This window comes from Nyctereutes procyonoides, unplaced genomic scaffold (assembly GCF_905146905.1).
Source record: "Nyctereutes procyonoides isolate TBG_1078 unplaced genomic scaffold, NYPRO_anot_genome, whole genome shotgun sequence".
Lineage (NCBI taxonomy): Eukaryota > Metazoa > Chordata > Mammalia > Carnivora > Canidae > Nyctereutes > Nyctereutes procyonoides.
The window spans coordinates 79,251,273-79,263,486 of NW_026575146.1; the positions used below are offsets into that span (position 1 = coordinate 79,251,273).

General features: G+C 57.6%; 1 protein-coding gene across 1 annotated transcript in view; it reads right to left on the reverse strand.

Moving 5' to 3' along the window:
- Positions 1–12,214, reverse strand: part of SPTBN4 (spectrin beta, non-erythrocytic 4) — a 76,323-nt gene that overhangs the window by 2,305 nt on the left and 61,804 nt on the right. The window contains exons 23-34 of the mRNA XM_055311512.1: positions 10,949–11,227; positions 10,728–10,858; positions 9,704–9,908; positions 8,901–9,281; positions 7,837–8,081; positions 5,322–5,460; positions 5,143–5,227; positions 4,586–4,782; positions 3,376–4,007; positions 2,297–2,366; positions 1,421–1,713; positions 99–272 (exon numbers count right to left, since the gene is read on the reverse strand). Coding sequence (XP_055167487.1) covers positions 99–272; positions 1,421–1,713; positions 2,297–2,366; positions 3,376–4,007; positions 4,586–4,782; positions 5,143–5,227; positions 5,322–5,460; positions 7,837–8,081; positions 8,901–9,281; positions 9,704–9,908; positions 10,728–10,858; positions 10,949–11,227 — 2,831 coding nt within the window. The remainder of the gene's footprint in view (positions 1–98; positions 273–1,420; positions 1,714–2,296; positions 2,367–3,375; positions 4,008–4,585; positions 4,783–5,142; positions 5,228–5,321; positions 5,461–7,836; positions 8,082–8,900; positions 9,282–9,703; positions 9,909–10,727; positions 10,859–10,948; positions 11,228–12,214) is intronic.

Below are 12,214 nucleotides of genomic sequence, written 5' to 3' on the forward strand. Positions count from 1 at the left end.
CCACCCATCCGCCAACTCTCCTCTGGGGGAAGCAGGGTATTGCTGGGAGGGGGAAGGTGGGCCTGGGATCCCTCCCTCTTGCCCATTTGGGGGCTCACTGGAGCTTGAAGACGTGCTTCTTTTTCTTGTAGTCACTAGCCACCTCGCTGGTGGCCTTGTGCAGGCTGAGCAGTGGCTCCCCGCCGTGTGTGCCCCCAGACGCCGGGCCCTTGGCGTCCTTGTAGAAGCCCAGCTCCCCCTTGCTGAGCACGCAGTACAGGCTCACCCACGACCTGGGGTGACGACACGGGGCTCAAGGCAGAGTTACAGCACTCTGCCTGGGAACTCTTCATGAATACCCTGAAAATGCCTCCCCCTTCCTTCCTCCGGGCCTTTGCTCTGCTTGGGTCCTATGTCCGGGGTCCTCTTCCTTATGGCTGTTTCTAGGCTGAGGGGAGAATCTAAGACTCTCAGTTCCAAGCCTGATGCTGGCCCCTGCTGGGGTTACCCTGCCACATCCCCTCCCATGCTGAATTTCCTGGAGGCAAGACTTAAGCTGTCTTCTCAATAAGCCTTTGCTCGGGCATGTTCCCTGGCACTCCTCCACCCACCATGGAATCCCCTGAAAGAATATATGGACTGGTCCACTGTCTGGAATGTGGAATTCCTATCTCCCCATTTGGCCAAAGCCTCGGAGGAGGAAGTCCCTCAAGAGTAAAATACACCAAAGCGCCCCTTTATTAGCACCTTGGCCTCATCACAAGGAAGAAAGAAAGACTGCCCCAGGGCATAATCTCAACCTGTTCTGCCTCACTCTGTTGGTTGGCCAGCGCTTCCCTTTTTGACTCCACCTCTCCCTAGATTCTACCGCCCAACTGGACAACTAAGGGTTGGACTACCAAGAGTAAGCACATCACTATCTGGACCCCTAGATGTGCCCCCCACCTCAGACCTCAGAGCAGTGTCTCCGCCCCTTTTTCAGACCTCTCCGCCCACCCCAGCCACGACGCGAAACTTCGAGGGTGGACCCACCCCATTCACTGGCTGGATGACCTTTCCAGGCTCCACTTCACAAGCCATTGGAACCCAGTAGGCCGGACCCCAAACCCAACTTGCTATTAGCGCTACTTGATTCTTGAATTGATCGCTATGACTGAGCTTGGATCTCAGCTTATCTGCACTGGGAATATTTTCTTCGGATCCGGCTCCCACCTAGGCCCCACCCCCTCGCCCCTCCGACACCCTAAGTTCACGTCCGGTTCCTCCAGTGAGTAGGTTTGAGGTCTTGACATTAAGCCCCGCCCCTCTTCAGGCCCCGCCTACTCCCGCCACCCTCCGGATTCCCGGACGGTTAGTACCACCCCCCTCCTCAGCCCCGTCTATTCACTCATTGGACACTGAGCTTGGGACCCGCCTTCCAAAGCCCCGCCCACGCGCTCACCGGTTGGACGACTTGCGGTTAGCGTCGAGCTCGCGCTTGCGCAGCAGGAAGCCCTCGTGCTGCACTGTGTGAGTGGGCGGTGGCGGAGGCGCGGGGGCGGAGCCGCCCTGGGCCGGGGCGGAGCGCGAGCGCCGGCTTCCCCCGCCCTCACCACCCTCTCTGGGCCGCGGCCGCCGGCGCGGCTTGGGCCGGTCCCGCGCCCGCGGCCGGTCCGGCCGAGGTGTCCGCTCGGGCGGCTCAAGCCCGTTGGGCAGGCGGCCTGGGGGAAGCTCGCGAGGCTGAGGCAGCGACGGCTGTGTGAAGGGAGGGGGAAGAGGGGTGCCGTCCATGGGGGGGTGTTGGGGCCATCTGTCTGGGGACTCACGGGTCGGGGGTGGGGGGTCCCATCTGTCTTGGAGGCGAGGACCGGAAGACCTCAGGGCTGGAGGCTTAACTCTTAGGGGCCCCATCGGTGTTGGGGGTGAGACTGTCAGGACTCCTGGGTTTGGAATCGCTCTCGATCTCGGGGAGGAAAGCCCTAGCCCTATGGAGGTGGGGGTGCAGGCAGGGTGTGTCCCAGCTGTCTGTAGGAGGAACCTGGGGCTTCTGTGTGCGCGCGCGCGGCTGTCTGTGAGGATATCTGAGACCCCACGACAGATGTGGGAAGTGTGTGTTGAGGGGGGTGGGAGTCTCCTTAGGCTGGCGGCCTCATCTTTCTAAAGGAGAAATTTTCAGATTGTGGGAGGCACCTGGGGGCCCTCTCTGTCATCCCCTGAGAAACTGCAGGGTTCAGATCCGCGGGAAGGAGGGCTAGGCATTGGTGTTTCTGGGTCCTGATTCCTGCTCCGAGGAGGGGGTTCCCCCCATACCGCCAACCGGTCCTAAGGCTCAACTTACCCCAACAGGGAGCCCTGGGCCTGCTTCTTTCTCCTGCAGCTGCTCCACAATGTCAGCCAGGGTGGCCTTCCTGGGAGGAGGGAGGCCGAAACACCCGATGGAAATGGGATGCCCTCTCCCAGGGACCAGCCTGGTTGGCTGGAGGAGCCTCCACCTCTTAGCCTGAGGTGCCAGGCCCCTGTCCACTCTGCCTTTCTCAGATGCTTGCCTTATACACCATGGGTACTTGGGACATGTCTGTTGAACGGAGGACAGAGCCTCCTCTGAGTTTTAGAGGAAAATGCAGAGTTTTAGAGGAAAATCCAAACTGGTGCCTTTAAGCCTTTGAACATTGTGTTGCCTTTTTTCTACTCATCCCCTGAGTTCCCAAGACTCCTGGACTTGCCCCATCCCTGCCCTGATCATTCTGGGTCATCACTATCCAGTGACAAGTCTGTTTCCCCACCAGACTGCCATCTCCATGAAAGCAGGGCTGAGGCTGGTTTGGTCACTGCTCTCCCCAGCACAAACCACACGCTGATTGGGGACTCAGCAACTGTTCGTGATATATAAAATTAAAACGAAGAAGTCATTGTCTCCAAAATGTATTTGGCCAAAGGCCTCTTTCTGGAGATGCCGATTGGATCTATCTGCTCCTCACACTCTGGCTCACACAGGGGTCTGAAAGGCCTGGGTTCCAGGCCTACTTCATCCAAACTGAGTGACTTGCCCTCTCTGAGCCACAGGGGCCCTATCCACAAAAAGGAGATGATGGTAACCCCCCCACCCCCCATTTATCAGGCTGAAACTGTGATAAAGGGTCTTACATCCTATTAGGGAGAATATGGTTCTACCACTAACCCAACAGAGAAACTAAGATGCAAAGGCACAAAATCCCCACCCAGGCCACCTAGCTGTGGGACAATGGGCATCCCTCCTAACCTCTTTCAGCCTCAGCTTACCCCTCCACAAAACAGGTGCCAGGACAGTATCTTAAGCAGTCCTGAGCCCCGGAAGCCCTCCCCACTGGGCCTGTGTGGCTCCAGGAGCCCTTCGAGCCCGCTTTCCCTCACTCCCCGGGCACACTGGGGTGTGCTCACCCCTTGGCCAGCTCTCCTCGGGTGGGCATCTCCTGCTCGCTGGACTCCTGTCTCTCCAACCGCCGCTCACGCCGCTCGCGCCGCCGCTCCATCTGCTCGTAGCGGCCCAGGGTGAGGCTATGCGCTGTCTCGTGCTCGGCCGACTCCTGCCGCTCGGGCCGTCGCCTCCGCGCAGCCTCCTCGGATTGATCGGCCGACTCCTGCCGCTCTGGTCGCCGCCTCCTGGGCAGCTCCTCCGCGCGATCAGCTGATTCCTGGCGCTCCGGCCGCGGCCGCACCTGCTCCGCCACCGCCGCTACCGCGGCGAGGGCCCCGGGGGTCTCCACCACATTCTCCGGTGCGGCCGGCAGGGCCGGGGGCTCCACCCTCCCCGGGATCTCCGGCAGCCGGTCGATGCGCGGCTGGAGGCGCTCGGGCTTGAGCTCCTGGCGCACGTACCCCACCCGGGTCCGCACCTCCGCCGACAGTGTGTCCGAGGCCCGGCGAGCCAGGGGCTCCAAGCCCCTGTCGTACCCCCCTGGCCGCAGGAGGGGCGCTGCCTTGGCCGCCAGTTCCGTGGGGTCTCCAAAGAACTTGCGACCCAGCAGGGGGGTGGGGGGCTGCTTGCTCTGTTCCGCCTTGAGTTTCTCTATCTGGGAAAGGAGGGGCCAGGGTCAGGTAGGGGGGTCTGGGGGGCTGGGGGTGGTCTGAACCCCGCCTCTGGGTTGTCGGCCTCCCCACGCAGTTTAGCAGTTTCTATTATTGAAAAAGCAAGTTTGTGCAGGCCTGGGCCCATGCTTTTCCCTGCCGGGAACTTAATTCCTATTTTCCTTGGCAAACATTTAGTGTTAAGACTCCACTAAACCATCACTTTCTCTAGCTGCCTTTCTGACCCCTGTAGTCTCCTTCCGGAATGTCCTCCCAACCCAGGACCTTAACACAACGGTCTCTCATTCTTCAAGTCTCAGATGGGCTCCGAACCCCCTAAGCCAGGACAAGTGCTTCTGGGCTCCCACAGCCCCTTGTGTTTCCCCCCCATCCCAGCCCTGGGCTGTCACTGTCAGGTGACAGGCTCTGTTCCCTCGTCCCCCACTGGATTGGGAGTCCCATCAGGATCTGTGTCAGCTCTCACTCGACACAGTGCTGAGCACCGAGTCCTGGTGTCTGTCTCACATAGAGGGATGGCTGGTGGGGGTGGGGGGGTGGCCCAGGCAGGGTGTGGGGTGCTGACCGTGGTCAGGCGCCGCAGGGAGCTGAACCTTTCTTCCCAGGCTGCGGCTGCTTTGCGGAAGGCCTCGTGTCTCCGGATAAGCTGCTCCACCTCATCCACGCTGCTGCCCAGCTCCCGGCTCTGCAGGAGCGGCTCTTGGGCTGTCAGCCAGGCGTCGGCCACCACCGCCTCCTGGGCAAATTGGTGCACTTCCAGCACTGAGGGGAGACATTGGGGGTCAGGGGATGGGGGCGCCTGTGTGGCCTTCACAGGGCACGGGCTGTTTTCTCTGACCCTCCACACCCTCTGGCTTCCTGTATCCCAGCCCTGACCACTCTGGGCTCTGCAAGAATGAGAGGGCCTGGGGGCCTCTCTGGGGGCACCAGCTTCTCCTCTAGGTGACTGCCAGCAGGGATTCAATGGCAAGGCAGTCCTCTTGTCCACCCTCCCAGGCCTTCATGTTGCTGGGCACCCATGAGTGGTGTCCAAAGCCTGCTGTGTCACCCTCTGGCCCTTTCCAAGTGTGCCGGAGCAGGTCCCTGTGCCCTTGAGCCCCATGTGTCTGGGCCCCCACTCACTCTGCTGCAGCCATTCCCAATGGCGGTCCCACTTGTCTGACACCTCTTCCTTCCTGGTTCCCAGCTTGTCCAGTTGTGCCTGGATCTGGGAGCGGCAGATGGGTAGGAAAGGCGTCAAGGATGACTCCCACCACAATGGGCCTGGATGGCGGAGGGGGAGCCCTTGCACCCCTTCCCACCTCATCAGCCATGGCACTCTTGTTGAGCAGCAGAGAGCGCCCCAGCTCCTGGCAGGCTGTCAGCTCTGGCCCCCGTGCCTCCAGCTCAGTCTTCAGGCCCTGGTGGTAGTTCATGAGCACCTCCACTGATGACACGTCCCTACAGTGTTCGGGGCAGGGGGCAGGAATCTGAGTCTCAGGTAGCCTCCCCCAGCCCCCATGACAGATATGACTCCTGAGGAGCCTAAATCGCTGAGCATGTTGGGGCACCCACCTTCTCAGACCAGGTTCTGAGAGGCCAAGGCTCTTCACACAGTGATTCCAACTTTTTCCAAGGGGTTAGAATATCACACTTTGATGATTTTAACCTCAGATTTCAAGGTCCATTTTCTTCCTGATTTTTTCCAGCTATGCTTCTGAAGGCTCCACTAGTCAGCGATCTGAACATTCTAAGTCTGTGCTATCCAAACGGTAGGTAGCCACTAGACATGGGTAAGCCATGGAGCCCTAGAAATGCGGCCAGTCTGAACTGAGATGTGTTGAAGTGTAAAGTACACACCATATTTTGAGGAGTGTAAAATATCTCAGTACTTTTATTTATTTTTTAATAATATTTTTAATTCTTTTTAAAGTAAACTCTACCCCCAGTGTGGGGCTTGAGCTCATGATCAAGAGTCACATGTTCTCCTGACTGAGCCAGCCCGGCCCCCCTCAATAATTCTTGCTGAAGTGATTATATTTGGGGTATATGGGGTTACATAGAATGAATTACTAAGATTAATTTTCACTTGCTTCTTTGTTATTTTTTTTTGATGTGATTACAAGAAGATCTTAAATTCTATATGTGGCTCACATTCATAGCTTGCATTACATAACCATTGGACTGTTCTCAGCTATCATAGGTCTGAAACAAATCCCAAATTTCTGAAGGTCCCAACAGTCAGCAAGTATAGCTTTATAAGACTTAGTATGTCCAAACTTTTCTTTCTTTTTTTTTTGGTCCAAACTTATTTTTGAAGCTCCCACATTATAATGATGCCTACCTAAGACTTAGTGTATCTAGAATGATCTCTGATTCTCTATTTCCCAGAAGTGCCTCCCCTGAAGTTCTCCACCTCAGTAAATTCACCCATCATTCATCCATAACTCCTCTTTTTTTTTCTTTTCTCTCAGCCCCTGAAGCTAATGCAGTTACACTGGACATTTATAATTTTAAAACATACCCTGTGAAATGAGTGAAGTCTGAGACTGGGTTTTAAGAGAACTCAGCGAGGGGTGGGGGGGTAGTCAGGAAGTGTACAGACGAAATAGGATGGGCCAAATGTTGATGGGTGTCCACCCTCCACATGTGGGGTCCCTATACTGGTATTGCTACCTCTGTGTATATCTGAATTTTTTCATAATAAAAAGATGTTAACTCCTAAAATGAATCACTTCTCCCCATCTGTACAACCTCCACACTGGACCAAGCCACCCCCACCTCTCATCTGGATTATAGCAGCAGCCTCCTGGCTGGTCCACCTGTTTCTACCTTGCCCTCCATACTCTTTCCCACAACATCTGGGGTGATCTTCCGCCTCTCACCCACATCATTCACTCCATCCAGACATAATGATTGTCTACCTCTGCCTCTGACACACATAACCACAACCTACCGCAGGGTCTTTGCACTTGTTGATCCCTCCACCTGGAAAACCCTGCCCCGCAGTCTTTACCCAACTCACTATCACTTCACCTAGGTCTTCACACAAACATCTCATCCTCGGAGAGGCCTTGCCAGCCAACCCCTCACCCCCTTCCCTTACTCTATTTGTCTTCAGAGCACTTACTGCTATCTGAAATAATAGTAGATGCTTTTCAATTTATGTGTTGCCTGTCTCCAGAATGTAAGCTGCATCAGGGAAGCAGCTTGCCCTTGTTCACCATCCAGCACCCGGTAAGCAGTTGATAAATATTTGCTGGGCAAATGAACATAGGCAAGGCCTCACAGTCACAGAAATAATGCTGTGTGTCCACCACACTCGAAATCCCTGTCTTCCGGACACACCTTTGGACTGTCTCCCAGCCTCGTTGGCAGACAGGTTGGGGCTACTGGGCGGAGGTTTAGTCCCTGAAAGTTCCCATGTGATTTTTTCCTCCATGTAACCCCCAGGGCTGAGTGATGGAAAGACCCTGGGTCCCAATCACCAAGACACAGGCTTCGGCTGGACCCTCACATCAGCAATAAATCAGTGCCCGCTACCCTCTGGGTTGAGCCGCCAAAACAGTGCCGCACATCGCTGTCCCTATCCCGGCTGTGGCCTACCCCATGCTGTGACCCTCCCACAACTGGGAAGGCCCGAAGGCAGGAGGATGCCCTGTGCTCTGAGTCGCCAAGGCCAGGCCTGACAAAGGGTCATAATACACATGAAGCTTTTAGTACAGTGCCTGCCACCCAGGTGTTGGCTGTTGTGATTTCCTATGGGAAGGGGACTCTGATGGGTTGGGGGTGGGTGCCCAGAAGCAGGTAGGAAGCCCAAGGTGGGATGAGGGGCACCTGGGCTTGTCAGCGGCCCCAATCTGGCTGGCGATGCCATCCATCCAGGAGAGCAGGTCCCGGGCCTGGCTGTGGAATCTCAGGGCGTCGGCCGTGGAGCTGACGTGCAGGCGGGCGTCCTCACAGGCGGCCAGCAGCTCTTTCCAGCCCTGTAGTACTTCCTGCTCCCGGCTGGCGATGGCCTCTGCGTGCTCACCCGCGTACACCGTCCGCAGCTGGGCCGCCCCTTCCTGTAGCTGCCGTACCTGAGGGGCATGCTAGCTCCAGCACCAGCCCTCCGTGGGGTCCCAGCCCTGCCCTCCTGCCTCCACCTGCTGGCTGGGTGCCAGGACCCTGCACCCTTGCAACCCCATAGCGGGGTCTCCCTCTTACCCGCCACCTGATTTCTGGTTGACATGCCCACTTTCTGCCTGACTTCTAACAGTCATCTCTATGGTTCATATGAGGATGACTGTTCAGTTTCTACCTTCCCCTGGACTGGTAGCCCAATTTCTCCAGTTGGCCATGTGAGCTCTATTAGGCCCACAGCTTCGTTTCCATCTGATTTCTCAGATCCGCCTCCCAATTCCTGTGAGCTCCACAGCCTGATTTCTGTTAGCTCTGTTGCCATGTCCATGAAATCCACCCCCATCGAATGTCTTTTCAGGAAAATCATACGATTTCCATCAGAGACCTGCTATCTAATTTCTATCTGCCCCGCAGCCAGATTTCTCAGAACCCTCTGAAATTTCTCTTAGGCTCTCCATCTGGATTTGGGTAAGATTCTCTTCACAGCCTCTAGGAGACCCCCTGCCCAGTCTCCACTGGAAACCTCGTCTCATCTCTTTTAGACACACTCTACCAGCGTTCTCAGGCACCGTCTGACTTCCAGGCACCATGCAGTCAGTGGGTTTTTACCTGCCCCCCTCATCTCCCTTCTCTCTGTTCTCTGGTCTGTTTTCACCTGTTCCACTGTCAAATCTCCACCTGCTCTACAGCCTGAGTTTTGCCTGCCCTGCTGCCCAACGCCCCTTGGCACACTGTGCAGACCCTCCCACCTCCCCTCTTGGCCGCCGGCACCCCACCTGGGACACGAGGAGCTGCAGGTCATGCTCAAAGGCGCGCAGGGTCCGCTGCATGGAGCTGGCGCTGGGTCTCGGCTCAGGCGGGGCGGTCAGGCGGGGCAGTCGCCTCCGCTTCTCCTCGATCTGTCCCTGAAGCTCTCGGGCATCGCTGAAGAACTTATGCAGCTCCCGGGAGGCAGCCAGCAGCTGGGCCCGAGTGCCCATAAGCTCCAGCAGCTCGGCCCAGGCCTCGTTCAGGCCGTCCTTCCACTCAGCCATGGTGGCCGCCGCCGTGTGGCCGCACTCAATCAGCTCATCCACCATCTGGTTCACGGCCGCCAGCCGCTCCCGCCCTGCGGTGCCCGTCTCATTGGCGAACTCTGAGAATTTCTCCTGCAACACCTGCCCCCGGGGACACGGCTTGAGCAAAGGTCCTGCACACACAAGCCCCGCCACCCCGGCCCACCATCTTGTAGCAGGTAAGAGTAATGATCGTAACGATGATGATGATGATGATGATGATGATGACAGTCATGCTAAGAAAAGTATCTCACACTTATGGAGCACTTACTCTGTAGCAATAACAGTAACAACAAGAAAAATAATCAGGTGACAGTAACTACCACTTCCTATGTTAGGCGCTGTGTGCGCGGAGTATTATCCTAAGTGCTTTACACTATGGCAATTCTTTGGGCGCACAAAAGAGTCAGGAGGTGGGGGCTATTTATTATCCTCATCTGACAGCTGGGGAAATTGAGGACCAGAGAACCCTAGTAGCATACACAGGAGCCACGGGTATTGATGTTATTCCTAATGATGCTCACCGTGACGTGCTCAAAGTCCTGGCCAAGCTCAGGCGAGCCAGCCACCACCTCCTTCTCCGCAATCCAGTGCTCGAGCTCGTCCACCTGGCGGCTGAGCTGGTACAGCCAGTACTGCTGCTCCAGGCCCACCCTGCGCTCCTCACCCAGCTCCTTGAGGGCCACGTACAGGCGGTCCACCTGCGACTGCCGACGGCTGATCTGCTCGCTGATAGAAGACAGGGAAGGGCAGGGATGGAGACTTCCAGGACAGAGCTGTGACCCCCTGCCATCCCCTCTCAGGGCAAGGCTGTGTTTCCTCTGAACCTTCAGCCAGGGTAGCATCTGCTCAGACTCCTTCGTGGGGAGCCTCTCTTCCACAAGGCTTGGATTCAGTGAATCCAGTACTTGCATCCTAGCACTCAGTGAAAGCTTTGCTTCCCTAAGCTTCACAAGCTCACTGCTCCCACTTCCCTCAGCCTCTCTGTGGTCCCACTGCTTAACTCTCCAGGGACTGAGTGGGGCTCCTAACTCCCTACTTGAATCCCCGGCCAACCCATCTCACCTCCAGCTCTGGAGGACAGAGGTCTAGCCCTGTGCCCCCTCTCAGGTCTCACCCCTAGTCCAGGCCTCCCAGATGTGACCCCTACTTCTGGCCTCAGGGAGGCCCCATGCCTGACCACCCAGGAGGTCTAGGGCTATCCCCAATCATGGCACTCCAGGCTTTTCTGTCCTTCCAGATGCTGCCCAGACCCTGGGTGGGAAGAGGACCCTTCCTTGTCCTGACCTCTTCCTTCTCTCCTGAGCCTGAGACATCACCTCTCACCCCTACACTCAAATCCCAGTACCCCTGGATCACCCTCTTAACCATCCCTGGGGCACTGCCCCGCCACTTGGGGCTCCAACCATATGCTGAAATCCGAGGGCTCCAGCTCCTAGGCAGTGAGGGCCCCTCCCACCCTAAAGTCCAAGTGGAGCCCTATCGCAATTTCCAAGAGCGAAGTTTCAGATCCTTCTGAATCATTCCTTAAGAACGGGCCCCGCCCACCTGTCGGGGTGCCCCATCTCCAGCAGCGCCCGGCACTGGCGCGACAGCTGCGCGATGCTTTCCTCGTAGTTCTCCACGCCCTGCTCCAGCTGCAGGTGCTTCTTGAGCAGCTGCAGGGTGCTCTGTTCGTCCTGGGGGCACACGGCGCCGGCGATGAGGCTGCAGCGGCCGGCCCGGGCTCCAGCGCCCCCAGGCCCCCCGCACCCCCAGCCCGGGCGCACCTTGCCCTTGTCCTCACTCATCATGAGCAGCTCCTGCTCGCCCAGCCACGCCTCCACCTCGGCCACGTCGAAGTAGTACTGCTCCACCTGGAAGGCGGCGTCCAGCACCTGCTGCCGCCGCTCAGCCGCCTCCCGCAGCCCGGCCCAGGCGCCCTGCAGCTGCTCCTGGCCGCGGCGCACGGCCTCCGCCTCGGGGCTGCGCAGCGACGCCAGCGCGCCCGCGCGCTCCAGCACCTCCTCCAGCCGCGGCCCGTGCGCCTGGATCTCCCGCCGCAGGCCCTGGGGGCAGAGGTGGGGGCGTGGGTGGAGAGGGGCCTTCCCAGGCCCGGCACTGCCCGCACCCCCGGAGACTGGCACGGCCCACGGAGGGAATCAGAAACCCCCGCAGAGCGCCCCCCTTGCGCCAGGCACCCCCAGGCAGTTTACTGTTCCTTGCTCACTCATCCCCCCATGTTGCAGGTGGGAAAACGGGACCGAGAGGCGCAGTTCATCGCCTGAGAGCAGGCAGCTAGTAAGGGGGCAACAGGTTTTGAACACAGGACGCAGGCTCCAGACACTGTGCTCTTAACCAAGACCCTGGTGGTGTAAAATACCCACTCATGGCCGAATCGGGCTGAGAATCAGGCTGCTGGGGACAGTGCGTGTGTAATTCACGTGCAACGAGGCTTGCAAATCTGGGTAGAGTTCAACACGTATTTACACGTGGGTACACGCATACCCAGGTCAGAATATGGGACACTTCTATCAGCCGCACAAGGTTCCCTCAATCAGCTCTGTACTTGGCGCACACCTTACTTAGCTTCTCCTGTGCCTGTTTCCTTGACTTGCAAACGGAGGTGATAATAAGCAACCCTGAGCTCCTGCCACCTGCCAGGCACTTTGCTATGCAGGGGCCTTGCGTGATGCCGCCACTCATCTAGTCCTCAGTGCAGCTCCAGTTCTCTAGGAAACTGAGGCACAGAGAGGTTAAGGAACTTGCCAGCTTCCCATGGCTGGTGGTGGCGTGCTTAATGGCCACCTCAGGGGGTTGCTGTACCCTGGAGCACTCAGAACTGTGCCTGGCACGCAGTAGGTGCTCAGTCAATACTAGATGCTGTTACTCCTCTGCCGGCCCTGGAGCATCCAGCACTCCTGCACACGCACAGGGGAGCTCCCCCTGCCGTAAGCATGAAGTGCACTTGGTTCTTTCCTTCAACTGTAAAAGGGATGGACCAGTCTTCTTGTCCCCAAACAGTCAACAGCCAAGAGTGTTTTTTGGGGCTCCTG